The sequence below is a fragment of the Oryzias melastigma genome, linkage group LG22 (assembly GCF_002922805.2).
Source record: "Oryzias melastigma strain HK-1 linkage group LG22, ASM292280v2, whole genome shotgun sequence".
Classification (NCBI taxonomy): domain Eukaryota; kingdom Metazoa; phylum Chordata; class Actinopteri; order Beloniformes; family Adrianichthyidae; genus Oryzias; species Oryzias melastigma.
In genome coordinates this window covers 2,343,390-2,370,104 of record NC_050533.1, presented here as the reverse complement: position 1 = coordinate 2,370,104, position 26,715 = coordinate 2,343,390, and the positions used below count along the sequence as shown (strand labels likewise).

The following is a 26,715-nucleotide window of genomic DNA, read 5'->3' as shown; positions in this document are numbered from 1 at the left end:
ATTTGGCATTTAGCTAATATTTTAGCTGGCTATTAGTTTCAGTGATTTCAGCTATCCACTTCAGTGTTTTCAGCTATCAGCTTTAGCATTTTTAGCTATTAATTTCATCATCTTCTGCTATCTTCACCAGCATTCTCAGCAGCCAATTTGAGTTTTTACAGCATTCCCACTAGTGCTATTGCAGGTAATGAAAATTTACGCTTTTAAAGTTTTCAAAATGTAGTTTTAGAGTGTTCAATAAATATTTATCCTGTTCAGCCCGTGACCTAAGGTGGATTTTGGATTTGGCCCCTTGTGCGATTGAGTTTGACACCCCTGTAGTGTGTAGACGTACAGTTGGAATGGTGTGAAATGTTAAAGTGGTGCAGATCTTGCTCAGGATTTTTCTTAGTGTTTTACAATTCAGTCTGAGAAAAAACTGCAAGTAATAACTTCTCATTCATGACCAATTTTGATACTTCTTCGAACTAAAAGGGATCTGTACGTCACTCCCAAATCAGAGTCCCTGATTCATCAAAGTTCAACTGGTTGAACTTGTAATCAGTGGCTACAAATCTTGTATGTAGTCAGAAAGTAGTCTTGGGGTATATTCAGACTGGAAAAATGTTCCGGACCAGTCTGTCAAGCAGACAACCGTTTTCCGGACCAAAGCTTGTAAACAAACACGTGACTGAAGATGTTTTCAGTCATTGGCCAGCAGTTACGGGAGTGGGTCAAAACAAAGAGAAAGTTGCAAATACTTGTCAAGATAGTTTACTTATTCAAACGTTCATCTATATGAAGGCCAGGTTCAACACTTTTTACTGCTACTTTTGTATGGCGGAGGCGTCCTGGAAGCTGGTCACTGAGGACGCCACGGCTACAGGATTTGCTAATAAGTAACATATAGATTGTCGGGAAAACTTTGAGAATCTATGACGCAATCCGAATTCTTCCTTTCTGCCTTCTCCTTCATTTGAATGGGAAGTTTAAGTGCAAGTGTGTCTGGGAAATGTATTTCTTAAATCCAAATAAAGGGATCTAAGGTCCTCCCCTGTGAGGCTAAACCACGTCGCGCTGAGAAACACTATTCTTCACGTGGATGCGCTCTGAACCAAAGACGTTTATATTTAAATGTAAGTAAGGACTTTTTGTTGCAGCATGACCTTTTTAAAGTTATAAATCCAATATTCTTAAGTATATTTCAGCGCTGGAAGCTCCGTGCTAAAGCTAGTGGACCAATTATTGGTGATGTTCAAAATATTAGACCCAATTTTTTCATAATTGTCCATTTGTAGGTATAAATGAAGGGAGAAGGGAAGAATCTGGATTGGGCCTGAAAGTTGTTGTGATGAGCCTGCCTTCATCCGACCACATTTTAATGAGCCACTGCTCCACCTTTGTCCGCTAATGACCGGCTACGGCGGCTGTTTTGGTTGAGTTGTTGCAATCCCAGCGCGGATCGTATTCAGATTGAAGAATTTCTGAGCAAACTAAAATCCAGTCCAATTGGAAACTAACCAAAATCACCTGGAGATATGGGTCAGACAGCAGTTCCTGGTCCTGGACCAGAGTCCATCTGCATGAATTCAGACTGAAACTTTGTTCCGGATTATCGGGGGAAACTAATTCTAATTCACTTTAATGTGCCAAGTCTGAATACACCCTTAAAAACTTGACGAGACTTTTGAATCCAGAAGCCCAAAACACACATAAATGGACGTTTACACAGACTTTTAACAGGAAGAGGTCGCTTGTGTTTTTCTGGTGTGAACGTAGCATGACCCATGTGAGGTTGAAGACGTGGATCTTCTGCTGCTTCAGGAAAGTGTCCTCTTGGTGTGAGGACGAGTGTGTGTCGGCGGTGGTCTTATGGGCTCTTAACCCTGATTTATGACTCCAGGCGGAGATGAGCACAAATCATCAGATGTTTATGGAGGTCAGAGGAAGCGTTTGCATCTTCACACATAGCAACAAGAGGTCTATGCCTTTGTTTTTGTCACTAATTTGATTAATTTTATGAATCTAGCTGGAGTGATCAGAACCTTCCTTCACCAAAACTGCAGTTTGTTTTCCTGTGTGTCCACTGAGGATTGGAGGAGGAAAGAAAATGATCTACGAGTCCAGAGAGGAACTGCTGACTGCTGGTGTTGCTCTGCTGCGCTGGCATTCATCTCCATGCAGCTGCTCCTCAGAGGACGCTTGTGTTTGCACAGAGAAGCTCTGTTCCTGCGTTCCCCTCGGCTCTGCAGAACCTCTCATCCGAGGCTTCTCTGCTAACATCCGTTCATGCTATAATCATGAAAGGTCAGGCGAGCGCGTTCGCGGCGGAACCGGCCGGCGTCGTGAAGAGCTGCCGTAAATCTGAGCAGGCGTGACCTTTGGCGTTCAGAACATACGTGTGTGTTTTTGAAAATCTTTGGTTTCTGCAAACGCTTCAGAGAGGGGTGGAGGAACATACGGCCATGTCTGCGACGCCAAAACCCAACAGTCATTTATCTGGTTTAACGTTTCTGTGATGAGTTCAGCAGGTTAAATATAAAGTCTGAGCTCTTCACACTCGTGTAATTAACAGTAAAGATGCCTCACTTTATATCAAGTGGCCTAGTTTCCCGTGGAGCCCGAACACAGCAGCTCTGCTGCTCCAATTTTTCTTTTTTCTCTGGGAGTACAGCTGCAGGTTCAAGTGCTGCACACACACAAACACACACACACACACACACCCCCACACACACCTACACACGCACACACACACCAACACACACAGAGCTGGCTGTCAGCTCAGAGGAAATGGGAATAAATCACTGCAGTCTTACAGGAAACACTGAAAATCCTTGACTGACCTTCAACACACACGGTAGCTCTACACTCTTGTTCTCGTGCTTGTGGCCTAGTGAGGACGGCCTGCGGGATCAAAACTTTTGGGACCGAAGACGTTTTTTATTTTATTTTTTTGACACAGAAAATTACATTTTCTGGGTTTGTTCCAGGATTCAGAACTTGTCAGTGAATGCGGGTTGTGCAGAGTCCTGCAGAAAATGATTAGAAGCCGTGTTTTTTAATCAAATCTCAAATATTGAGGTTTTTACTTATTAATGCAAAAAACGTAAAGCAGTCTGAGCTGAGAAAAAATAAAGTAAAATAAAATCAACTAATCTACAAACAAATGTAATTGCACAATAATGCAAATTTTTACTTATTCACAGTCTCCTTATATTTCTTTTCTGCACTTTAGGATGCATCAAATTATAATGAGCAACGTCAATAAATGGTCATTTTTAGAACTCATAAAAGGCACACAGAACTGCGCAAATTGGATTTGCAATAATAAATGGATAATATTAATATCAAAAGAGCAAAAGAAGTAACATTTTTGTGAGTTATTATAGAAGAAAAGCTAACTTGGAAATCACAAGTCAACAATGTCAAAACCAAAATGCAAAAAACAGTTGCAGTATTGCACAAAGTAAAATGGTTCTTAGATAATAACTCACTATATCTACAATTCCGTGATCGTCCCATACTTGAACTACTGTAGAGAAATTTAGGGTACAACTTATAAAACGTAAACTATTGATCTAAAAGGGCATGAAATCTTTATCAAACCAAAACACAGAATACTTCTGAAGGAGCGATATATATCAGAATATGGAGTAAATAAATGGAAAATATTGAGCACAGAAATTAAAAACACCACAAAAATATCAAGTTTCAAAAACAACATTCAGAACAGTTTAATCAATGACTACAAATCTATCTAGTATCAATAAAAACTGCTCATCCTTGAGGTATGGTGTTCATTTCGCACTGGTTTATGTTAGTAATTGTAAATTTTTGCTTTTTCTTTCCTAATCTTCTGCTTTTATATCCTAAATTGGCCAAATTTTTACTTTTTTTTTTCTTCTTGATTGATTGATTTGTTAAAAATGGGGCAGAAAAGACAGGTCTTTTGTCTTTCTGTCCCCTTTTCATTTTTTTTTTTTTTTATGTTTGCGTTTACAACTTAAGGTTTTATTGCATGTTTTTTAATTTTATTGAATAAAAATGAAAATGACAAAAAAAAAAAAAAATTATAGAAAGATTACAATTTTGAAAAATCTTCATTAAATCTGAATTTATTTTTTTGCAGGTGGACCAGAGTTTAAATAATCTGATTTAGTTCCAGCATCAAACATAAAGGATTTTCTTTTAGAATGTTGAGACATTTCCTCCTGATCTTCCTCTTTCAACATTATAATGAGCTTCTAATAGGTGCCACTGTCTGGGCACAGTGCCACCTAGTGGCCCTGTTGCTGCTCCAGCCTCTCCTGACCTTTCTGCTCCGGGATTAATGTCCTCATAACAGATTTAAAAATGTGGTTTTCCACCGAGCCGTGTTTCCATTTGATCATTGGAGTTTATTCGGTTTCCTGCGGACCGTTTTTCTCTCCACTGTCGCCTCACGTCTGCTGTGATGCAGAAACCTTCTGCATCTGTTTTTGAAATACTAATAACTTTGGATCTAATGCTGACTTTTTTTCAGTTTTTATTGCTTTTGGTTTGGGATGCTTGACGGTGTTTAAACTGCTGAGCTGGTGGATATCTGCCTGGAACAAACCATACTTTTCCATCTTTGGATCCGTGCAGATCCACGTGTCCCGTCTGAGCGGCGCCTCTGAAACTCGCTCCACGCAGGAGAGGGGAGGAGGGAGGGGGTGGGGGGCTGCTGCTCGCCGCCTGACCTGATGCTACGATACAGGAGCGGTCCAGCTCTGATGATCCCGTCTGTCAGCGTGGACGCTCTAAGAGCAAACTCCAGAGCAGAGATGATAAGAAAGCTATTCAACATGTTAAGGACATTAATACTACTTGGGTTTCATATGGTTATTTTTTAATTTAGCTAACATTTTAGCAATATGCTAAAAGTTTTAGATAATTTAGCATCTAATAAGGTTTTTTGGGCTATTTCTCAGTCAAGCTAGTATTTTAGCAACATGCTAGTTTTTTTTGGCTAATTTGGTAACTATTGAGGATTTTGGGGCTAATTTTGAGTTAAGCTAGTATTGTAGCAACGTGTTAGCTTTGTTTGGTTAATTTGTCCTCTACTGAGGTTTTTAGAGCTAATTTTGAGTTAAGCTAGCATTTTAGCAACGTGTTAGCCATTTTTGTCTAATTTGGCATCTACTGAGATTTTTTGCATTTATTCTCAGTTAAGCTAGTATTTTAGCAAAATGCTAACTTTTTTGACTAATTTGGTAACTATTGAGGTTTTTTGGGCTAATTTTAAATTAAGCCAGTATTTTAGCAACGTGTTAGCTTTTTGGCTAATTTGGCATCTACTGAGGTTTTGGGGGCTAATTCTTGGATAAGCTTATATCTTAGCAATGTGCTAACATTTTTGGCGTATTTGGGATCTACAAAGGTTTTGGATTAGTTCTGAGTTTATACCTTTCATGAATTTTACATTGTTTGCAATTTTTGCAGTTTTTCATTGCATTCTTTAAATTATTTGTGCATTTTTCGCAATTTCTGCAATTTTAGGTCCTTTAGCAACTTTAGCATTATGCAAATAGCTTTAGCATTTTCAGCAAATCTCTTCAGGAATTACAGTAAATTTCTTCAGCATTTTCAGTAAAAAAAAAAACTTCATCATATTCAGCACCACATTCAGAAAAAAGCATTCACACTAGCATTATTGCAGGTAATGCAACTTTTCTAGTTAATTTCTGTAATCTTCACAGAAAAAAATAATACTAAAACATTAAAAACAAACTAGATAACTAGCATTGCCTGTGGCAATGCTAGTTATGTGGCCGAAAGTGATAGCTGAAATCGCTGAAGCCAATAGCTGAACAAAAGCTGAAGCTAATAGCTAGCTAAGATAATAGCAAAACTCAAAATTAGCCTAAAAAACAGAAAAAAACTAAATAAGCCAAAACAGCTAGCATGTTGCTGAGTCTGTAGCCTTTTCTTTCTTAGATTGTTTGGGGATTTTTGTCATGTTGTACCATCGGTTCTTTTGTGATCTTAACAAATTCCAGCTGTAAATCAATATTTAAGCTAGTAGTTTGAAATTTGTCACTGAAATTCCCTATAGTGACATCCGTGTAATAGCGAAAACATCAGAAATGTGCTCTGTAATTGGTCTACGGTATTTATTTTTAGCTGTTTTATAGGTATTTCAACAAAAAGCATGTGTTAGCAAACATGTGTAGCATGTTGGGAGGCTCAGAATCTTTTATCATTTCCTCTACGTAGATACCAGTTCATAACCTGGTTTATGCCGAGGTTTAATGCTTTAGAAGAAGCTTCATTTTGATGAAAGTAAATAAAAATCCTCGACGTGACCCCTTGACCTCTGAAGAGAACCTGACAGGTAAATGATGTTCTCCTGCAGACTGAGAGCAGGTCGATTCTCTGCAGGAAGACGAGCTGAACGGGAGGTTATTTTCAGGAAATCAAACAGAGGAAGACTCCTGCAGGGCCTTCACATCCGGAAAAAAACAACAAGCTGGGGCTTCAATGAGTCCGCTTTTTTTTTTTTCTCTGTCTGTGTGATTTCTGGCTCCAGAGGAGAACAAATCAATCCAGTTTATTGATTCAACTGGGCAGCTCTGATGGAGCTGTTTCAGGCTGACACGCCGGGACGCTTCCTTATCTGAAGTGTTTTCATTTTAAAAACCCCCTCAGGAGGTAAAACAGCAGAAACTCCAGTTTCTGTGCATGAATTTAGTCCAGCTCAGGAGAAACCGCCGTGACCAGCTCATCCTGGACTCCCCAAACCTGCAGCTCCTCATCTACACATCCTTCAGGTGAGTTCTTTGAATGTCACAGGTGATCTTCCCCACCTGTGAGTCAGTTTACAGCTATCTGAGATACATAGAAACTAACTTTTTATTGTTTTGCTTTTTAAATTTGTGGTTTGAAGCGCTAAAGGTACGCCGGCTCCCCCAAGTGGACAAATGAGAGAAGACAGTTCTGTCAGTTTGTTGTTTTTACGTTAACCTTGCTTTGGAGATCACCTTTACTGGACTCTTGTCCATTTCTCATGCAGAAGCTCCTGTAACCAGATGATTTTGTGAAAAAAAAAATTAATTAGCAGAACAGTTCCACCTGACGGAGCCACAACTGAGCTGAATTTTAGAGGTGGAACTAAAACCAAACGAGAAACCCAGAAGGTTTGTGTTCTTTGGCCAAAGTTAAAACAAACTCCACGCTTCCCTCTGAACTCTCAGACAGAAGCGTTTTGTGCCGCCGGACCCCACCCAGCGTGAGTCCACCGCCAGCTGTGAGTCACATTGTTGTGATCCAGCTTTATTCTGAAGAGCACTTCCAGGAACAGCGGCTCGACTTTGCTGTAATTTGATAATGACACACCCTGAAGCTGACGGGTTTTTGGATTGATCAGGAGGATAAATACTCTAAAAACAGAAAGAGCCAAACTGCACATTCCGGTTTTCTTATAGGTTATCAAGACAGTAATCTATTGATGTGAATGGTGAAAATCAAGCAGGAACCAGAAGTTTATAAAAGCACAGGAAATTACTCTATACGTAGGAAAAACTGGTTTGGATTCTACATTTTTCTGGGGGAAATTTTAAAACATTTCTGTCACTTTCTTGTCCAAATTCTGCTTACTTCCAGGTCAAACTGGTGCTTTAAAAGAAAGATTTAAAAAAAAGCAGAAGTGTCTTCTTCTTTTGATCCATTTACTCAGAAAAAGTGTTTTTGGTAACAAATTTGCCAGATCTTTTTATGATTTGTTAGGTGGGTCAAAGACTGCTATTCTCATCTCTGTAACACAAATGTTACACTTTTGTTACTCTTTTTTCTAGACTGGGTGGAAAAAAATCAATTAATCAATTTGAATTGATCTAAGCTTAATAGATCAATTATCGATCCATAAAAGTAGAGATCGATCTAAGGCATATTGCTAAAGTCAGCTAGCTTAATGCTAATGTATAATGGGATTTCCTGTAGGACGGCTAATGCTAAGCTCAGTCGACCTAAACATACATTCTGACTGAATGAACGTCTTTATAAACTCACAGACATGAATTTTACAAACTCGTTTAAGGAAATATTTTGTAAAGTAACCATTTGTGGAATAAAACAACACTTTCTTCTTCTGGAATAAAGTGTAATACTACAACATGATCACCACCTAGTGGCCATACTACAGAAGGAAAATAAATAAGAAGAAAGAGAAACAGAATCACTATGTTTACAAAGTATTCACACACTTATTAATTCATTGTATTATATTATTAACTAAAAATATAAATGTATATTTATATTATAATTATAAATTAACTTTAATATATTATTATAAATATATTTCTGTGTAACACCTGAGTCATATTTTACGCTGTTGTTAAATGTGTCACAAGTGAACTAACCTAATTACTTTAAACAAACCAAAACATCACTTTACAGATGTAATCAAAATTGTTCAATTATAAATTAGTTCATAAATGATAACGGTGGAACAGATGTAAACAAAATACAAATAAAGTGAGGACAAATGGAAGGCAGGCATGCAGGAACAGGTTGGGCTTTGAGGGCGGGGCTCAGACTTTAAAACCAGTTTCACTCCACTTCTGTCTGCAGTTCTCCAGGAGGCTCAGGTACGTGCTTCTCTTTTTCTCCGGCTGAGATTAAACTTCTACAAATCTGAAACATTCAGCTCTGATGTGAAGTTAGCTTCACATCCCAATTTATTCAAGTCTGTGTGAACGCTGTGCTGAGTTTTAAGCAGAAAAACCTTAAAAATATTGAAATAGGGATTTATATGCAGACATACTGCATCTGCAGGGTTCTCCTGGTGTGCAGTGGCTGCACAAATATTAGAAAAAATCCTCATGTCAGCAAACATTGTTGTTATTTTCATTTAAAATGAATGGCGATATGATTAAAATACTGGTTTGTAGAGACTTTACACTGAGTTTAAATGTTGCTGCACATGTTTACGCTGCTTGTTTATGTTAATGTGAAACAAAGACGCTCTCAGATTAGTCACATCACTCATAACGTGAGTAAATAAACAAATCTGAGCTGCAGGACGGGTTCATGTCGTCTCACACTGTAAACTCCTTTATTGTTTCAGGTTGCAGAGGAGCAACATGGATGTAAGTCTCATCTTATTCACTTTTTCTTTATTATTTTGGCCCCAAATCTGTAACTTTCTAAATTTTTTTTTTTTTTTCAAATCACAAAAATTGAACTTTAAATGTGCAAAAAAAGACACATTTCTGTCCAGGTCACCTTCTTACCTCAGCTGTCTCCATTGCAACAGTGTCATGTTTTCATTAGTTTATTAAGACCAAATATGACTTTAACCTTTGCATAACCTCCACTGAGGTTCTGGTCAGGTGGAGGTGAGGTTAGGTGACAGGTTTGGCTTCAGCGAATGGAAATCTGTATGAAAAGGTTACTGTTAACCAACTCTGAGGACATTCCTGTGGCACCAGGACACACCCTCAGAGTTCAAACATACACGCCTAAATGCAAACACTATAACACTCACTATTCTGCATTCATGTGCATTGAGTGACCCCACCCTGAGGAGCGTAAAACCCACCTGATCTCTGGATTAAAATCCTGACTCATGCACGCTCGCTTGTCACAGAAAAACATACTTTACTCTGTGGTGTTAATGAGAATCTGTCGCAACTGTCCAACAGATGCTTGAATGGAGCAAAATCCCACTTTGTGGTTGATTTTTGTTAGGAAATAAAATTAAAATACATTTAAAAGCTCAAAAAAGTTGATTTTGCATGATATAGGCCCTTGGAATTGTAAAATTTAGATTTCCAAGAAACAAAAAAATATCCCTCCTAAAGTCTGGAAACTTGTGATGTTGTTGACTTTCAAAGTTTCTTCCCTGTTTCCCATCTGCACAGCTCTCAGATGCTCTAGATGTGCCGCCTAACAGCCAAACCAAAGCAGGAGCTCCTGGATCCACCAATCCAGTATGGCCAGGTGCAACATCAGACTGCCTTCTTCTTTCCTTTACATTCTTTATGCATTTTGGTGTTTGTAGATTATTGGGTCTTAAATTAGGGGTGCATGCCAGTGTAGTGGTTAGCACTATCACATCAAGTAGTCCTTGGTTCGAATCCCAACTGGGTAGAGTTTAAATGTCCTCCTGTGGATCTGTGAGCTTCCTCCCACAGTCCAAAAACATGCTTCATACATTGATTGGTCAGTGAACATGAGTGTGTGTGGTTGTCCACTGTCCAGTGTGCATCCCACCTTCACCCTTCAGAAACTGGGTTAGGTTCCAGCAACCCTGTGACCCCAAAGGGGATTCGACAGGTTCCAAAAATGGATGGACCGTGCCATAACCAATTCATGCAAATTGTAATAAAACATGGAGAAGAGCAAAAAAAAAAAAGTCAGAGAGACAAAGCCTAGTGTAAAGATGCTGATAAGACGTTTGTCAAACTTAACATCTACAAAGTCCATCTTGCCAGGAGGACAACAAGCTCCTAATCCCACTTGGCCGGGACAACCAGCTCCAACCTGGCCGGGACAACAAGCTCCTACCTGGCCGGGACAACCAGGTCCTAACCCCACCTGGCCAGGACAACCACGTCCTAACCCCACCTGGCCAGGAGGCCAGGCTGGGGGGGGCGGCATGTGGACTGGTGGACCCGGAGGATGGCAAAATCCTTCAGTTGGGCCCGGACCTGGGCCCGGACCTGGCCCTGGACCGACCATCCCAACTGCTCCACAACAGAGTGTGGTGAGGAAACCAGAATGAGAGAGAAACATAGAGAGAAGAATAATGGTAGCTAGAAAGTATGATGCCGTAAACAATCATCTTCTTGTCCTTTCATTGCCAGGCTGTTCCATTCAACAGCAAACTACCAAACGGAGTTTACGATAAGCTGCTGATTACCATCGTTGGAACCGTCAAACCCAACGCAGAACGGTCAGTCTAAACACTTCAAGATCCTTCAAAATTAAACTTGTCTTAGCTTTTATTGGGATCGTTTGCTGAGAATCTAGCAGGAGAGATGAGTACGATACAGAAAGTGGTTCCTGTGAGAATAATGGATCCTGAATCGTGTTGCTGATCAGGTTCACAGTGGAACTGGCAGCAAAAAGCGACTTGGCCTTCCACTTCAACCCTCGCTTTAACGAACGTGGCAAGAAGGTGATTGTGAGGAACAGCCTCATCAGCAAGAAGTGGGGCAAAGAGGAGAGAGATCTGGAGCACTTCCCCTTCGTCCAGGGTCAGCCGTTTGAGGTCAGAATCTTCTCCGGACAAACACTCCTTCCAGGAATTGACTGACGGTGGCGTGCCACCCGTGTGTGAATACGAAGGTGGATTGATTTCTGGTTTTAATCTTGCAGATGAAGATCCTGTGCACCAACACAGAGTTTAAAGTGGCCGTTAACAAGTCTCACCTGCTCGAGTTCAAACACCGGCTCACCAACCTGAGGTCCATCGATACCCTCAGCATCTTCTTTGACGTCACTTTGTCCAGCGTCAACATGGAGACCATGCACTGATACAGACTACTGATCAACTAGAGAGTTCAAGACCATCTGAAAAATCTTGTAATAAATCAGTTTAAAAAAAAACGAAGGTCAGGAAGAGATGTACCCACAATTCCGAGATCTGAAAATTGAGACATTCTTCAGAAACTGACACAATCTATTACATCTCCACTGAAGATCGCACTAAGAACTATCATCGGAGATCCACATTTTATTCTTGTTTGGTTTGTTTTTTTATCCTTTAACACAACTGTGCTCAGAGGAGAAATGAAGATGGTCAATAAATTGATTAGATGATTGTGTTCCTCCTGTTTGTTTGTGTAGTTCCAAACACTGATCTGTGACCCCAGTGCTGCTGACAGCGTCAGACCGTTTCACTGTAAACAAAATCTCCCAACAGAAGACACACAGGAACTGTTGTATCCAACTTTTAGTTTTGGAAAAATCCACATTTCCTGCGTCTCTGGGGTCTTCTCAAAAGGTGTGAAACTTTGCGGTTAGCTTTAGGTTCTCACAATTGGAGTTCCTCATATTCTGTTACACTAGCTGTCTGAATCAAACTTTTTACAGCTCAAGTGTTCAAGTAAGAGGTTTTGGAGATAAGGTTTCACCAGTCGCCAATGTCATCACAGAGAACGTTGAAGAACCCCTACAGGACTGAGGGGTCGATTATCAAAGGTGGGGATGTTTTTATTGATCGTCACTCATCTGACTGCCCCAAACAACATCTTTCTCTGTAAATGTGTTAACAGTGATGCCTTCTGGGGTCACCACAGTGACTCTCATATTTGATTTGGTTCCTGACACAATAATACACATTTATTTGGGACTTCAACAGAAAAGCCCTGGGATTGTACCATTTAAGCAGTCTATTAGTGTTCAAGAATAATTTGTTTATTTTTTAATGTGACTAACCTATCCTTCAAGTTTAAAGGGCCTGTACCATGGTATTCTTAAGTCTTTCAGAGTAAACTTTATCCATATATATGGTTATATATTACCTTTGGCACACTAAAGAACACCATTTTATAAAACATTAGTTATTTTTGTGAGCTCTTTTCCCACCACAAAGTAAGATACTTCAATCTCTGAGACTCCGCCTTTCGGTCCTTGTGGGTGCCGCCCATTTCATGACATCATCCTAAAGCCGGCATGTCCACGAAAACAAACAACATTGCAACTTGTGCAAAGATGGATGTGCATATTATGTATATAAAATTAAATCGTTTTGCCAATCACTGAGAGCTACATGGAAAAAGTGTGTGTGTTAGCCCGGGGGCGGAGCTTGTGAGGACCCGCCCATTTTGTGGACAGGGAGGGGCTGGTGCTCAGAGAACAGGATTTTAGAGGAATGCTCAGAAATGTGTGACTGTAACTTAAAATACGGCATTGGAGTTTGTTTTCATGAGAAATTAACATTATAATGCACTTTTAAAAACTTAAGAATGGGGATTTTGCATGATACATGTTCTTTAAAGATCCACTCCAAAACAAAGACGTTCATGGATCTATTTATCTGCAAGTGGAATGATTCCACATAACAAATAATCTCTTAAAAATGGCTTTTGTTTGTCTGCTCCTTATTCACAACAAATTTAATAAGGAAATTCTCAAGAATTACATTTTGAACGTAATTTCTTTATAAATATCATAAAAATGCATCATGTTAAAAACACCAAAACACCCAAAGTCTATAAAACATTCATCAACATCAAGTGTGATAAATCATTATTATCATTAAGTTACTTTTTCTCAGTTAATTTATTATACTGATTTATTTTAACCGTTTTATTTTATTACCAACAAGAAATCATTGCTGGGAAACCCGTGTTTTGGTGATTTACGACGCAAACTTCTCGCAAGAATTTAGAATACGTCACGACGCTTTCCCGCGGTTGACGTAGATTCTCGTGATGCATTTAAACTCGGAATTTCCGCTCTCCTTAAATAAATTGTGTTACATTTGTCATATTTTTCTTGTGGAATTCGGAGTAAACTTTCTGGACTTTATTTTAAATTAATTTTATTTCGTCGTTATAAACTGTGTTTGTTTTAAAAAATATATATATTATCTACTACTTGCCTAATCTAAAAAAACGCAGCCAACTTCTTCAAGTAAGTAAGGAAGACTTACTGTAATAATATATTTTGTGTTGTTTTTTCTTAAAAATGTTTATCATTAAAATACTCTTGTAATGTTAATAAGTGATTAATATTTAGAAGTTGTGGTTAGAAAAATGTTTGAGTTTAACAGTTGAAGCACAAACTTCCGAGGCGCCTCGAACGCAGATTTGTGGCTAAAGTTCGGAGGAAACGTCTCAGAGACGGTGCAGCTCCCAAACCAGAACTGAAGGACACTCTCGAAGGGCAGCTCAGCTACCTGGTACCGATCCCAGAACCGCGGAGGTCGAACCGTGAAGACGGAGTTCGGCCGCGGAGCTCAGCTTCATGCTGACGGCGGACTCCCTCGTTCAGGTCGGTGTCTCTTTCGGCCTCTGGCTCTCGAACGGCGGCTGTTCGGATAGTTGGCTCGGTTCTGTCGCGTCCGGGGTGAATGTTCTTCGATGTTCTGGTTCTGTGGACCGTCCATGTCTGAGTTTAACCGTTCTGTCGGCACGAGGACAGCTCGGCTACCTGGAGCTAGCTTGCGCAGTTTGTTTACTTGTTTATTAGCCGCGCGCGCGGTGAGCTAAATGTTTACTGGTTCGTTCACGGGTTCAGATGGCCACAAACAGCTACTTAGTGTTGGTACTGGTTCGGTTGTGTACACGCTGTGAGCAGGGTGGAGTTGGTTCCGAGGCCCCGTAGGTCTCGGTTCTACTTCCGCCACTGGGCGGCGCTCTGCAGCACCTGTAAAACTCGGTAGGTGTTCTGGTTTCGGTTGAGCTGCACAGGTGTTCCTGACATGCGCAGTGCTCTGTGTTTACATTTAGTGAAGGTTCGAGTGTAAACACGAGTCCCGTTAAAGCCACGTGACCTGGCGGACACAGAACCGGTTCCGGTCCATTCCCGCAGACGGTGGAGGCGCCTGTAGGGGATGGGATGTAAGGGGACACACCTGCAATGAGCTCACCTGTCGGAGCGTCACCTGGAGGGGGATCTCATGACAGATCACGTGTTTGCATCTGTGACTTGCGGTCAGCTGTTCTGGTTTTGTTTTTCTATTGGCAAGAGTGGATTTAAAACAACAGAAATGCCACAAATACATGCACAAGTTCTGGTCTTGAACGCACCACTAAGGTGAGTTTGGGCCCAGAGAGATCAGATCTCGATTTGGCTGCAGCTTTGACAGAACCTGCTGGATGGTTTTGACCCAGACGGAACCTCTGAGCGGCTCTTTTATGTTTTAGTTTTTTTTTTTGTGTGTTTCTAAACGTGGTTCTGTTTCCAGAACATCCAGATTTGGACCCGTCTCATCCTCATGAATGTTTGTCTGCAGGGAGGGTTCATGTCTCGGAGCCTCAAAGAAGTTCTGACGTCTGCGACAGAACCATCATGCTGGACCACTGAAGCTGGAGGATCAGAGGGGCCGTCACTCCTTCCAGGACCACTCCCCCAACGCTTGCACCAGCCAATCGCTGTGCAGGTACGTTTATTTAATATAACAAACTCTCAGAACCGTGTTCGGATCTGCTCGGCCAGCCGGGCATTAAAGTGGCGCCGGTTTGATTTAACATCTTAAATAGAAACCGCTGTGGTCAGTCGGCGCCGCGATGCGAATACAGACCAGTCCATGTTTGTTTTTGGAACACTGCAAACGGGCTCTGCCCTGGAATCTGAATATTTAAAGTTCTACATGGGAATGTTTGTACTTGTCTTAATAATTACATTTTTTTTCTATATGATAACCTAAAATATTATTATTTTTGACAAGAAAACTAAATATTAAAAGTGAAAAATAAACTTAACTTGTTTTTCCTTTTGGCTCGGTTTCTTTCATACATGCACATTGTCCATAAAGTTCAGAAATATCAAGAAATCTACAAAGTAGGCCAGCCTCCTTCTCCTTTGGGAGATTCTTTAAATGGAACCACGCAGGACTCAATGTGGGCCGGGTCAGATAAGAACCTCTTACTCTGTTTGGCTGCTTTTCAAAATTTATATATTTATTATAAATTAATTTTTCCAAAAAATAATATCTTAAAATGAGCAGAAAAAGTAATTTCCCTTTAAATCAGGGATGTCAAACTCAATTGCACAAGGGGCCAAAATCCAAAACACATCTTAGATCGCGGGCCGAACAGGATAAACATTTATTGAACACTCTAAAACTACATTTTTAAATTTTAGAATTGTTACCTGTGATAATGCTAGTGTGAATTCTGTAAGATGAATTTGGCCACTGAAGATGCTGAAATTGATAGCTGAAAACGCTGAAGCTGATGGCCTTCTAAAATATTAGCTAAAATTAGCCTTAAAAAAAGTCTCAGGTTAGCCAAAACAGCTAGCATGTAGCTGAAATATTAGCTAAACTCCAAAACAGCCTAAAAAAATCGTAGTAAATGCCAAAATAGTCCAAAAAGTTATCAGAATGCCAATTTTTAAAACTGTAACATTTTATCATAATTATGAATAATAAAAAGGCAGAAATATTATTCCAGAATAAATCAACTTAAACCTTAAATAACTTTCAATATTTTACTCTCAATAAAAATATATTTTGTCAAAATTATACAAGTTAGAAATAAACACAAGATAACATCGGATCATTAATAACAATAAAATAGGATTACCTGGTGGGGCCGGATCCGGCCCCCGGGCCTTGGTGTGCTTTAGACTGATTCTTACGTGGTGCATTCAAGGGCGGTTGGACAGTTCTTGCCCTAAATCCTGAGATGCTCTGTTTTCCGAGCTGCAGTGAACATCTCACTGACCTCTCTCCCTCCTCTCTCAGGTCAGTCATGCATCTGAAGACTCACCTGGTGCGTTCGGAGCTGCGGTTGGACGCCACCGCCGCTCAGAACCCTCGGCACCGCAGTCTGCTTGTGAGCCAGCAGGTGGAGCTGCTGCAGACGCTCGGTGGTAGCCACAGCGACGGCGCCAAACATCTCCCGGTTGGCTTCATCTCTGCGAAGAGGTTCTGTTCCAGCAGCAATGGCGTGAAGCTGAGCGCCCCTCTTTGGATCCTTCCATCGCCGTCGGGCGCCGACAAGGATCGGTTCCAGCGGACCCAGACAGACTCTGAATCTGCTCAGAACGTGTGGACCGTCATCAAACCGGGACATGTCCGGGAGAAAATCGCCATTTTCGCCGCTGAGGAGCGGCAGTCGGGTGTGGGGATTAATGAGCACGCCACCAGTGCTGGCAGCTGCGACAGAGTGCTGACGGCGTGCACGAACGGCGCCGCCGTGACAACCCTGTCGCGAGGGGTGAAGGTGAAGAGCAGCTGGGAGGAGAACAGTTCTGCCAAACGGCGTCCTCGTTCTGGAAAAATCCATCAGAACCAGGCGGTCCATGACCTGGACGGGCAGCGGTCTACGCAGCGTGATGGCGATTCGCTGGCCGGCGAGGAGGACGAGGACCAACAGAAGGTGTCCGTCGTGGAGATGGTGGCGTTCCTGGAGCGCCGGACGAGCGAGCAGCAGCACGACATCAAACCTCTGCTCGTTCTCCAGAGGAGCTCCACAACCATCACGTTGTCCAAGCTGGCGCCTCCCGAGGTCAAGGGGGAGGAGCCAGAGAGCGTCAGGGTGTCGGAGATGGTGGCCAAGCTGGAGTCGGAGTGTGTGGGGAAGGTGGGGGGCGGAGTCTTGAGGAGCAGCAGCCTGCGGAGGACCGTGGGACGCGTCCTCCTTGCTGCTGCCGCCGACCAGCGTCCATCCCCCGCCTCTCCTTCAACGCTGCAGAAATCTACCACACACCCCTCCCCGGCTGTAGCCACGCCCCCATCTGCTCCTTTGGCCACGCCCATCTCAGGTGACTGCAACATCACACAAACTGTGGCCCCGCCCCCTGACGCTGACCAGACAGAGCCTTTGCCCGGTTTGCTCTTTTTGTCGTTACCTTTTGACGGAAAAGCTCCACCCACTCCGTCAGAGCCACGCCCCTCCCTGTACAAATCCAGTTTTTACCTGGCGCCAGCTCAGACTTGCCCCGCCCCCTCCAACTTCAACATCAAATCAGAGAAGAGGAGGAGGGAGTCTGTTTGTGATCAGGGGGAGGAGCTCGCCATCAGCACGGCGTCCCGCCCCACCGCAGTGCCTCTCAGCCGCACGCCGTCGGCGTCGCAGGACTTCCTGGAGGCGCGGCAGCGGCTGCAGCGGCTGCTGGCGCCGCAGCCGTACCTGCTGCTGCTGCCTCACCACCTGCTGGTCAAGATCTTCCTGCTGCTGCCCACGCGCAGCCTGACCGCGCTCAAGTGCTCCTGCAGCTACTTCAAGTTCGCCATCGAGAACTACGGCATCCGTCCCGCCGACTCGCTGTGGGTGTCGGACCCCCGTTACCGGGACGACCCCTGCAAACAGTGTAAGAGGCGGTACGACCCCGGCGACGTGTCGCTGTGCCGCTGGCACCACAAGCCCTTCTGCCAGGCGCTGCCGTACGGCCCCGGCTACTGGATGTGCTGCCGCAGCGCCCGCAGGGACTCGCCCGGCTGCAACGTGGGTCTCCACGACAACCGCTGGGTGCCGGCGTTTCACAGCATCAACGTGCCCATTTACAGGAGAAACTGTAACCATGACGACTGAGCGCTCCCATCTCTGAGGCCGGGCTGCCGTCCCACCAGCTTTTTTTCACGGAATACGTCTGCATCTCACCCTGACGGCAGCTGCTCCCATCATGCAACAGGAGATCTGACGCTCCGCAATTGAAAACATCTGTTTCAGATGTTTTTTTGCTGTGAAGATTTTGTTTTTTCTCAAGGATTCACTGAGAATCTCCATGGATGTGAAACCAGCCGACCTCGGATCAGCTGTCGGTCCTCCCTCTGGGGGCGGGTCCCTGCCAGGTCCCTCCTCCGTGAGAACAGCTGATCATCAGCTGGTTGAGCTCCGTTCCTCTGAACCAGAAGATCTGAGGTGTTTGGTCACCTGTGTCACTGAAGGAGAACGGACCGACGGCTCGGATCTTAAACCGGTTGTTGCTTGACAGATTTTTTTTTTAGCTTTTTTTGTTTTGTTTTTTTTTTTAGTCATGTGAACTTTTTTTTTTTTCCTTTCTTTACATGTTGTGTGTAGCTTTGATCAGCTGACTGTTAATCACAGAAACGTGGCCTTGAGTTTCCGAGACGATGCAATAAAAGAAACTGTAAAGATTATTTAATGAGAATCTCAGAGCGAATGATCAGAAAGGATGAGTGTGTGACCGAGTCCGGATGTTTCTCTGGAAAATATGATTTTGCTTTAATAAAGTGCTTCTCATCGGGGCTCGTCTGATTCTTGAAGAAATTCGGTCACTTTTGAGAAAGCAGACATGTTTATTGTTGTTTTTGTAGTATCCTGTTAGAAAAGCAAACTAAGAAAACCCAAGAAAACATGCAAATGGTAACAATTATTGTAATAAACAAAAAAGTTGCAGTACCTGCGATAATGCTGGTGTAAATGCTTTATGCTAAATCTGGTTACCGAAAATGCTAAAGCAATTTACTCTGAGAGATTTGCTGAAAATGCAAAAGCTATTTCCAAAATTTGCTAAAAGAACTATGGAAGACCACTGAAGTTGACTGAAGTTTCAGAAAAATTGTTAGTAAGTTTGCTTAAAAATTCTCAATCCAAGCCAATTTTGGAAAATAACATGTAAAATATTAGCTAAACTCTATATTAGACCAAAAAACCTCAGATGCCAAATTAGCCAAAAAACTAGCACATTGCTAAAATATTAGAATAACTCCAAAATGGCTTAAAAATCCTCAGTAAAATTGTTCAAAGATGTTAGCCTGTAGCTAAAATAGAAGCTAAACTCTAAATTGGCCTATAAAAACCTCAGTAGATGACAAATTAGCCAAAAATATTAGCATGTTGCTAAAATATTAGCTGAACTCTAAATTAGCATGAAAAAATCTCAGATGCTAAATTAGCCAAAAATGTTAGCTCGCTGCTTAAACACTAGCTAAACTCCAAAATAGCCTAAAATTCCTCAGTAAAATAAATTAGTCAGAAATGTTAGCATGCTGCTAAAATAGTAGCTAAACTCTTCTAGACTATAATCTTAACTCAAAAGTAGCCTAACAAATCTCAGTAGATAAAAAATTAGCCAAAAACGTTAGCCTCTTCCTAGCTAGACTCAAAAATAGCCAACGTTAATAAATTACAAATTAGCAAAAAAATAAAAAAAAGTCAACACTTTGTTAAAATAAAAACCTCATTAGATGCCAAATTACCAAAATGAGCTAGCATAATGCTAATACAACAGTTCAATGCCAAAATTTTTAAAAAATTACTGAAAACAATGGTTGTCAAATGCACAAAGTTTTTGAAGAATTCAAAAAAATTCTCATTAATTTCCTATGTGGCATATTTTGCTCAATATTTGAAAAACTATAAAGTTTCTGATTACTAAAATTCTGAACAAGATGAACGTTTTGATACCAGGATTGATTAAATTGCTGAAAGTGTTTTTACGTGCCTAAATTGCACGGAAAGGAGCAGGAGAATCACTTTTGTGTGAATACTTGGTAAGTATTCACAATTATTTCTGTCACCTCATCGCTGCTGTGGGGATGAAACTGATGTTTTCATAAGCCACGCCCCCTCCACTGTCATTTTGTATGTCAGTAGGTTTCAATCACTGGTTGGTGACAGAAAGCTAGCTCTGCTTTGGATTGTAATCCAAAAAAACCCTGAATTACAACCCCAATCATTAGAAAAGACTCCACAAAAATAGAAATAAGGTTTAATAACTTTTCAGATGTAAACTATATCAACAGCAAAACAGTTTCTTTGTGGAGCATGAGTAGAAAAGGGTTTTTTTTTTTACTCCGTTGGACTTCTTCATCATCCTCCGCCTGTTGGTGTTGAAGTCTTCCTCGATGTTCAACTTCCATCTCAGTTCAGCCTCAGTCATTGTGTGACATCCAGCTGTCAAAACTTAAAGAGAACTGCTCACATTTTTGCAGTTCATTTAAGTTGTAGTGTAGTATAAAAGAGTTCTATTTAAATTTGATTCTGCAATAAGAGCCCAGAACTGTACACTTGAAAAAAATCTAGGTTTTTATTTATCTTTACAAAACAATCATCTGTGCAATAATATGATTTCAGGGTTTATTTTCTTCTTGCTCGGTACATAATGAACCGTGACGCTCATATTGAGGTACGTATTGCACCGTGAGCAAACTGTATTGTTGCATCTCTAGCTCACAGATCTAAATATGCTTTTAGTTTTCCTGAAATATTTATGCAAAAAAAAAAAAATATATAGAATGAATTTTAAAAAATCTTTAAAAAAATCTGTGGGTATGTGGAAAAAAAATTACAGCTGTTAAAATATTTTCTTTATATTTTTTATGATTTTTTTTCCTCTTTTAAATTGGTTTTATTTTATTGCTCTCCAGTTAAATGAATGTGTTCGTTAGATTTATATTTATCTAATTGTTCTACATTTTAATGTAAAGCAAAATAAACATCAATACTTTTTAATGTAGATACAAAAATGTATTTACTACCAGAACAAAAGAAAAAATCCTTTCAATTTTGGCCTTTTTTCTAATGTTGTACAGTTAATATCATTGTTATAATTTACGAATACTACATTTATCTAAATAAAAGATCACAATTCTTTTTTATGTAAAATAATTTTTCATTAGAGTTATTAATAGTTACCAAATCAATTCAGTGAGGGTGAAAGGAATGAAAAATCTTCAAAATATATGTTTTAAATGTCTTAAAACATAAGAACACACATTCTTTTTAACAAAACAAATTTAGGTTTGGATAATATTTTATAACTGCAAATTATTTATATCAGAAACCAATTCCCATGTTATATTGTTCATGAGATAATTTGTGAAATTAAAATATTTTTTTCCTCGAATTTAAAAATTGAATTCATTCAGAACAACATTTATCCTTTAAAAAAAACAAAGATTCAAACCTTTAGATTTTAATTTTTCTCTCTTTTTTCGGTAATTTATTCTAAATATGTGTTCAGTCTGTCAGCTGTTGTGGCTCCAGTGGACACTAGAGGGCGCCAGAGATTCTCGGCGTTTGTCAACAGACCGCTGTGGAGTAAATGCCCCCGGAAGTGGCATGCTGACCCCCCTCCGCTTCCATAAAATGCACCCCATGCTGCCCGCCCGAACCGACCAGAACTCTAATCGGTTCTGATCGGTTGTCGATGGAAAAAGTTCGGGAGCGGCTGGCGGAGTTCTCCCTGGAGGCTCACGGTGAGTACTTCCGGTTCCGACGCTAGAAGAGTTTCTTGTAGTTTAAGCTCCTCCAGAACTCCTGATTCGGTTCGAGCTCTGCTGATAGGTCATTATGGGAGCACGTGACCTGCCAGCTGACTCTGACCGTTTCTCAGATCTGTACCTGAACCAGTCCGTGCCGTACCTGGACGGTCCGCCCGAACCCCTGCAGTTCTACCGGGACTGGATCGGGCAGAACAAGCCCTGCATCATCCGTGACGCCTTCAGCCACTGGGCGGCGCTGTCCAGGTGGACGCCGGATTACCTCAGGTGGGAGAGGGTAACGTGATCATCAGGAGCTCCTCCCCCTCAGTGGAGTAAGTACCACAGAGTCTCTGTCTGCAGGCAGAAGATAGGGTCAAAGGTCATCAGCGTGGCAGTGACCCCGAATGGCCTCGCCGACGCCGTGGTGGGGGATCGGTTCATCATGCCTGAAGAACGCCAGATGAGCGTGGCGTCTGTGCTGGACATCATCGAAGGAAAGGTGAGAACCTGCAGGGAGAGGTGCGGCATTGTGGGAGGAGCCATCCTTCATCTGAAGCTCCTCCCCTCAGGTCCAGGAACCCGGAGTCTTCTACGTCCAGAAGCAGTGCTCCAACCTGCTGCAGGAGCTGCCCGAGCTCGTGGACGACGTGGAGACGCACGTCTCCTGGATGAGCGCCGCACTCGGTGAGTTCACGCCACGCTCGGTGAGTTCACGCCGAAGTGGCGGACCGGTCCGGTTCTGAAGAGCATCAGCTCAGTCGTCTCTGTTCTTGTCAACAGGAAGGTCACCTGACGCCGTCAACTTCTGGCTCGGAGAAGAGAACGCCGTCACATCCAGTAAGACCTCACATGATGTTCCGGTCGGTTCCTCTGAGGTTCTGAGGTTCTGTCTGTCTGAGTCCTCGGGTCTTCAGAGTTCTGGTAGATCAAAGCTTCTTGAGGTTCAGGTGGATCAAAGAGTTTTGTGGTTTTGGTGGATCAGAACTTCTTGGGGTTCTGGTGGACGAGAACTTGTCATGGTTCCGGATGGTTGATCAGAGCCTCTCGTGGTACCTGTAGATTAGAGCTTCCCTTGGGTTCTGGTAGATCAGAACTTCTTCTGGTTTTGGTGGATCAGAAGTTGTCATGGTTCCAGACGGTGGATCAGAGCTTGTTGTGGTACTTTTAGATTAATTCTTCACTTGAGTTCTGGTGGATCAGTACTTTCTCCCGGTTCCAGTAGACCAGAACTTCTCATGTTTCTGGTGGATCACAACTTCTCGTGGTTCCGGTGAACCAGAGCTTGTCATGGTTCCGGATGGTGGATCAGAACTTCTTGTGGTATAGGTAGATCATGGTGTGTCGGGGTTCTGGAGGATCAGAACTTTCTTCTGATTCCGGTAGAACAGAACTTTTCATGTATCTGGTAGATCAGAATTTTTCGAGGTTCTGGTGGGCCAGAATCTTTCATGGTTCTGGTAGATCAGAATTTCTCATGGTTCCGGTGGACCAAAACTTGTCGTAGTTCTGGACGGTGGACCAGAACTTGTCATAATTCTGGATGCTGGATCAGAACGTCTTGTGGTTCTAGTAGATTACAGCATCTTCTGGTTCTGGTAGATCAGAAAATGTCTTGGTTCTGGTGGATCAGAACCTCTCGTGGTTCTGGTGGGTCTTAACTTCTGGACGTTTGATCAGAACTTTTCATGGTTTTGGCAGATCAGAGCATCGCCTGGTTCTGTTGGATCAGAGTTTCTCGTGGTTTTGTTGGATCAGAATCTCTCCTGGTTCTGTTGGATCAGAACCTCTTCCCGTCTCTTTCAGTGCACAAGGATCCGTACGAGAACCTGTACTGCGTGATCTCCGGGGAGAAGCGGTTCCTGCTGCTGCCGCCGACCGACCGGCCCTTCATCCCCTACGGTAACCGCCGCGCTCGCTCTCCAGTTCAGGGACCTCCCCTTCTCCTGCAGTAACCATGGTAACCGTGTCCGTCAGACATGTTCCAGCCCGCCGTTTACCGTCGGCGTGACGACGGCGAGTTTGAGATCGTGGATGAGGTCGACTCTGAGAAGGTGTGTTCAGGTGCTTGTCTGTTTTTTTCTATTGGAAGCACTAATGACCCTTTGACCCTTTCAGGTCCCGTGGATCCCTCTGGACCCGTTAGACCCAGACCTGGAGCGGTTCCCTCAGTACCGGTGGGCTCGGCCGATCTGCTGCAGCGTGAAGGCCGGAGAGATGCTGTACCTGCCGTCGCTGTGGTTCCACCACGTCCGGCAGTCACACGGCTGCATTGCAGGTAACGGACCCTGAACGCACCACGGCCCCTTCAGAGGAGTGTGGAATTTACTGTTTCTGAGCCAGTAGAGGAACAGACGAGTCATAACTGACCCTGAACGCACCACCGCCCCTTCAGAGGAGTGTGGAATTTACTGTTTCTGAACAATCAGAAGAACAGATAACTGACCCTGAACACACCACGCCCCCTACAGAGGAGTGTGGAATTTTCAGTTTCTGAACAATCAGAGGAACAAACGGGTCATAACAGACACTGAACGCATCACGCCCCCTTCACATTTGCGTAGAATTTACTGTTTCTGAGCCATCGTAAGAACAGATGGGTCATAACCGACCCTGAATGCACCACGCCCCCTTCACATTTGCGTAGAATTTACCGTTTGAGCGTTCAGACGAACATGGACAGTCCGAACAGACCCTGAACGCACCACGCCCCCTTGACATGAGTGTGGTATTTACCGTTCCTTAGCATTCAGAGGAACAGAGATTGGTTCTCTGTGGTCCAAACTAAAGGAAAATATGGAGTAAGATCACTGTCAAAATAAACATTTTCATATAGACAGTCGTGCACACTTTGGAAAAAAGGAAAAAATATGAACGCGTCAGTTAGTTTTATGGTTGATATGTCTAGAATAGGATTCTGTTTTGAAAACAAATCTTCCTGTTAGATTACCATCAAAAAGGCATCACGGGATTTCAGACGAACATCAAGTCATTCAGTAAAGCGTAATAAAATACTACTAGCACTAGGACCTCAGGGACTACAGACGTCTCCGGAATGGAGGCCCTGTTAAACAGCTGTCATGTTAAGTGGTTGTATTTTTATTTTTTAGCATTTCTTTATTTCCTAAGAGTTCTTTTGAAAAAGAGATTTTTAGTCTCAATAGGACTTCCAGGTTAAATAAAAGTTTTTAAATTATTAATTTTTTTTTTAAACTAATCCTAAATAACCTCCAGGTTGCAGCAGTGAGGTCCAGAATAAGAGCATAGTTTTATGAACGATAATACAATAAAACATTATAATTCTGCCATATGTAGGGGTGTGTAAATAAAGTTTTGAAAAAAAAAACAGGTATATGCAACACGAAAAAAGACATAATGTTGGTTATTTCTTTTTTTTAAACCAGTAATACAGTAGGCTTCCAGTTACTTTAGATCCACGTTAGCTTATTTGTTTTTGTGCATTTTGTCATTATTTTTTTAAACAGACAGACATAAATTACACCTAATAAGTGTCAATGTCTGCCACTCTTATTTTTGGAGTATTTTCCTCGACGTCTGGCTCAGAAACGGTCCATGGGTGCACTGTTTACACCGGAAAACGGACAGTAGATCGCTGTCAACATTAACTGTATGTTTGTTTTCCCTTTGTGGGATCGATAAAGCTCAGTTCGGTTCCATAGTCCCTTTGCTGAATTGATGTTTCCTGACTGGATACGAGTCTGTGACGCATTTTTGATAGGAATCTATGGAAATTTCGTATTCAAATCCAAGAAAAGTCATCTTCACAGCAGACGTTTTAAGCGTGTTACTCACTGTTGTATTTGTTATTCTTAACGTGTTATTATCAACATGCGCACGTTGGATTTTGACAGTGATCTAACCCCATATGAACCCGTCGTTCTGCTCAGAACCTGCAGAACTTCTGGGCTCTGTAGAATTTTTTTTTGTTTTTTCAGTGAACTTCTGGTACGACATGGACTACGATATCAAGTATAACTACTTCCAGCTGCTGGAGTCGCTGAGCGAAGCCTCCAGGTCAACGTGATGCCTGCAGGCCATCAGCAGCGCCCCCTGGAGGTCACTTCTGTAAATGTGAATTTTAATGCAAAATAAATATTTGTAAATTTGTGCTGTGCTCTGATCTTTTCTGACATCAGACCTCTAAGATTCTGATCCAGAGTAAGTCCACGTTCTCCATCTGGATCCTGAGGGTCTTCAGACCTTCTGGAGAACCTGAAGGTCCGTCTGGAGACGTTTGAGGAGTGAAGCTTCAAGGAAGATTAGAGCCTCAGAAGACTGAAGAGAACGGCTCCACTCTAGACCTGCAGATTACTGAGACCAGAGCCGTTCTTTCAGAGGGAGAAACGAAGACTGAAACTCCGTTACAACACATTTATTTTTCATAAACTCTGAATTCTTTAGATTAGAAACAAGATGGCGTAACAAAATAATCTGTGTGCGCACAAAGACGCTCTCACTGTTTCCTGAAGCCCTTCAGGATGGGGTAGATGTTCTCAAAGGCCTCGTAGATTTCTGCTCGCTCTTTTGCTCCTGAAAAATCCACACAGCAAAAAATCAAAGCTCTGTTTTACAGACTGTACCCTGAACGCAACACATATTACTTTCACAATCCCCAACAAAAACCTAAATCAGGGGTGTCAAACTCAATCCCACAAAAGGTCAAAATCCAAAACACACTTTAGATCGCGGGCCGAACAGGATAAACGTTTATTAAACTCTCTAAAACTACATTTTAAAACTTAAAATTGGTAACTTTTTAACATAATTATAAAATAGATATGTGATATTACCTGCAAAAATGCCAGTGGGAATCCTGCAAGCTAAATTTGACCGCTGAAGATGCTGAAGCTGATAGCCAGTAAAAAATATTGGCCAAATGCCAAATTAGCCTAAAAAAAAAACTTAGA

The 26,715-nt window shown here is 42.0% G+C and overlaps 4 protein-coding genes across 4 annotated transcripts in view; 3 read left to right on the top strand and 1 right to left on the bottom strand.

Annotated features, from left to right (window-relative positions):
- Positions 1–5,583: 5,583 nt before the first annotated feature.
- On the top strand, positions 5,584–11,764 carry lgals3b (lectin, galactoside binding soluble 3b). Its single transcript, XM_024270520.2, has 7 exons — positions 5,584–6,770; positions 9,065–9,086; positions 9,861–9,939; positions 10,434–10,705; positions 10,806–10,894; positions 11,044–11,212; positions 11,320–11,764. The coding sequence occupies exons 1-7, from the start codon at positions 6,682–6,684 to the stop codon at positions 11,476–11,478; spliced, it is 879 nt and encodes a 292-aa protein (XP_024126288.1). The 5' UTR covers positions 5,584–6,681; the 3' UTR covers positions 11,479–11,764.
- Positions 11,765–13,713: 1,949 nt separating this feature from the next.
- Positions 13,714–18,829, top strand: fbxo34 (F-box protein 34). Its single transcript, XM_024266253.2, has 3 exons — positions 13,714–13,941; positions 14,906–15,052; positions 16,361–18,829. Exon 3 carries the CDS (start codon positions 16,368–16,370, stop codon positions 18,150–18,152), a length of 1,785 nt encoding a protein of 594 aa, XP_024122021.1. The 5' UTR covers positions 13,714–13,941; positions 14,906–15,052; positions 16,361–16,367; the 3' UTR covers positions 18,153–18,829.
- A 2,757-nt stretch (positions 18,830–21,586) lies between these two features.
- Positions 21,587–25,916, top strand: jmjd7 (jumonji domain containing 7). The gene is made up of 9 exons (XM_024266290.2): positions 21,587–21,784; positions 21,922–22,075; positions 22,151–22,289; positions 22,360–22,474; positions 22,571–22,627; positions 23,594–23,689; positions 23,765–23,841; positions 23,906–24,065; positions 25,744–25,916. The coding sequence occupies exons 1-9, from the start codon at positions 21,736–21,738 to the stop codon at positions 25,830–25,832; spliced, it is 936 nt and encodes a 311-aa protein (XP_024122058.1). The 5' UTR covers positions 21,587–21,735; the 3' UTR covers positions 25,833–25,916.
- Positions 25,735–26,715, bottom strand: part of tbpl2 (TATA box binding protein like 2) — a 4,080-nt gene continuing 3,099 nt past the window's right edge. The window contains exon 7 of the mRNA XM_024266278.2: positions 25,735–26,338. Coding sequence (XP_024122046.1) covers positions 26,262–26,338 — 77 coding nt within the window. The 3' untranslated portion in view covers positions 25,735–26,261. The remainder of the gene's footprint in view (positions 26,339–26,715) is intronic.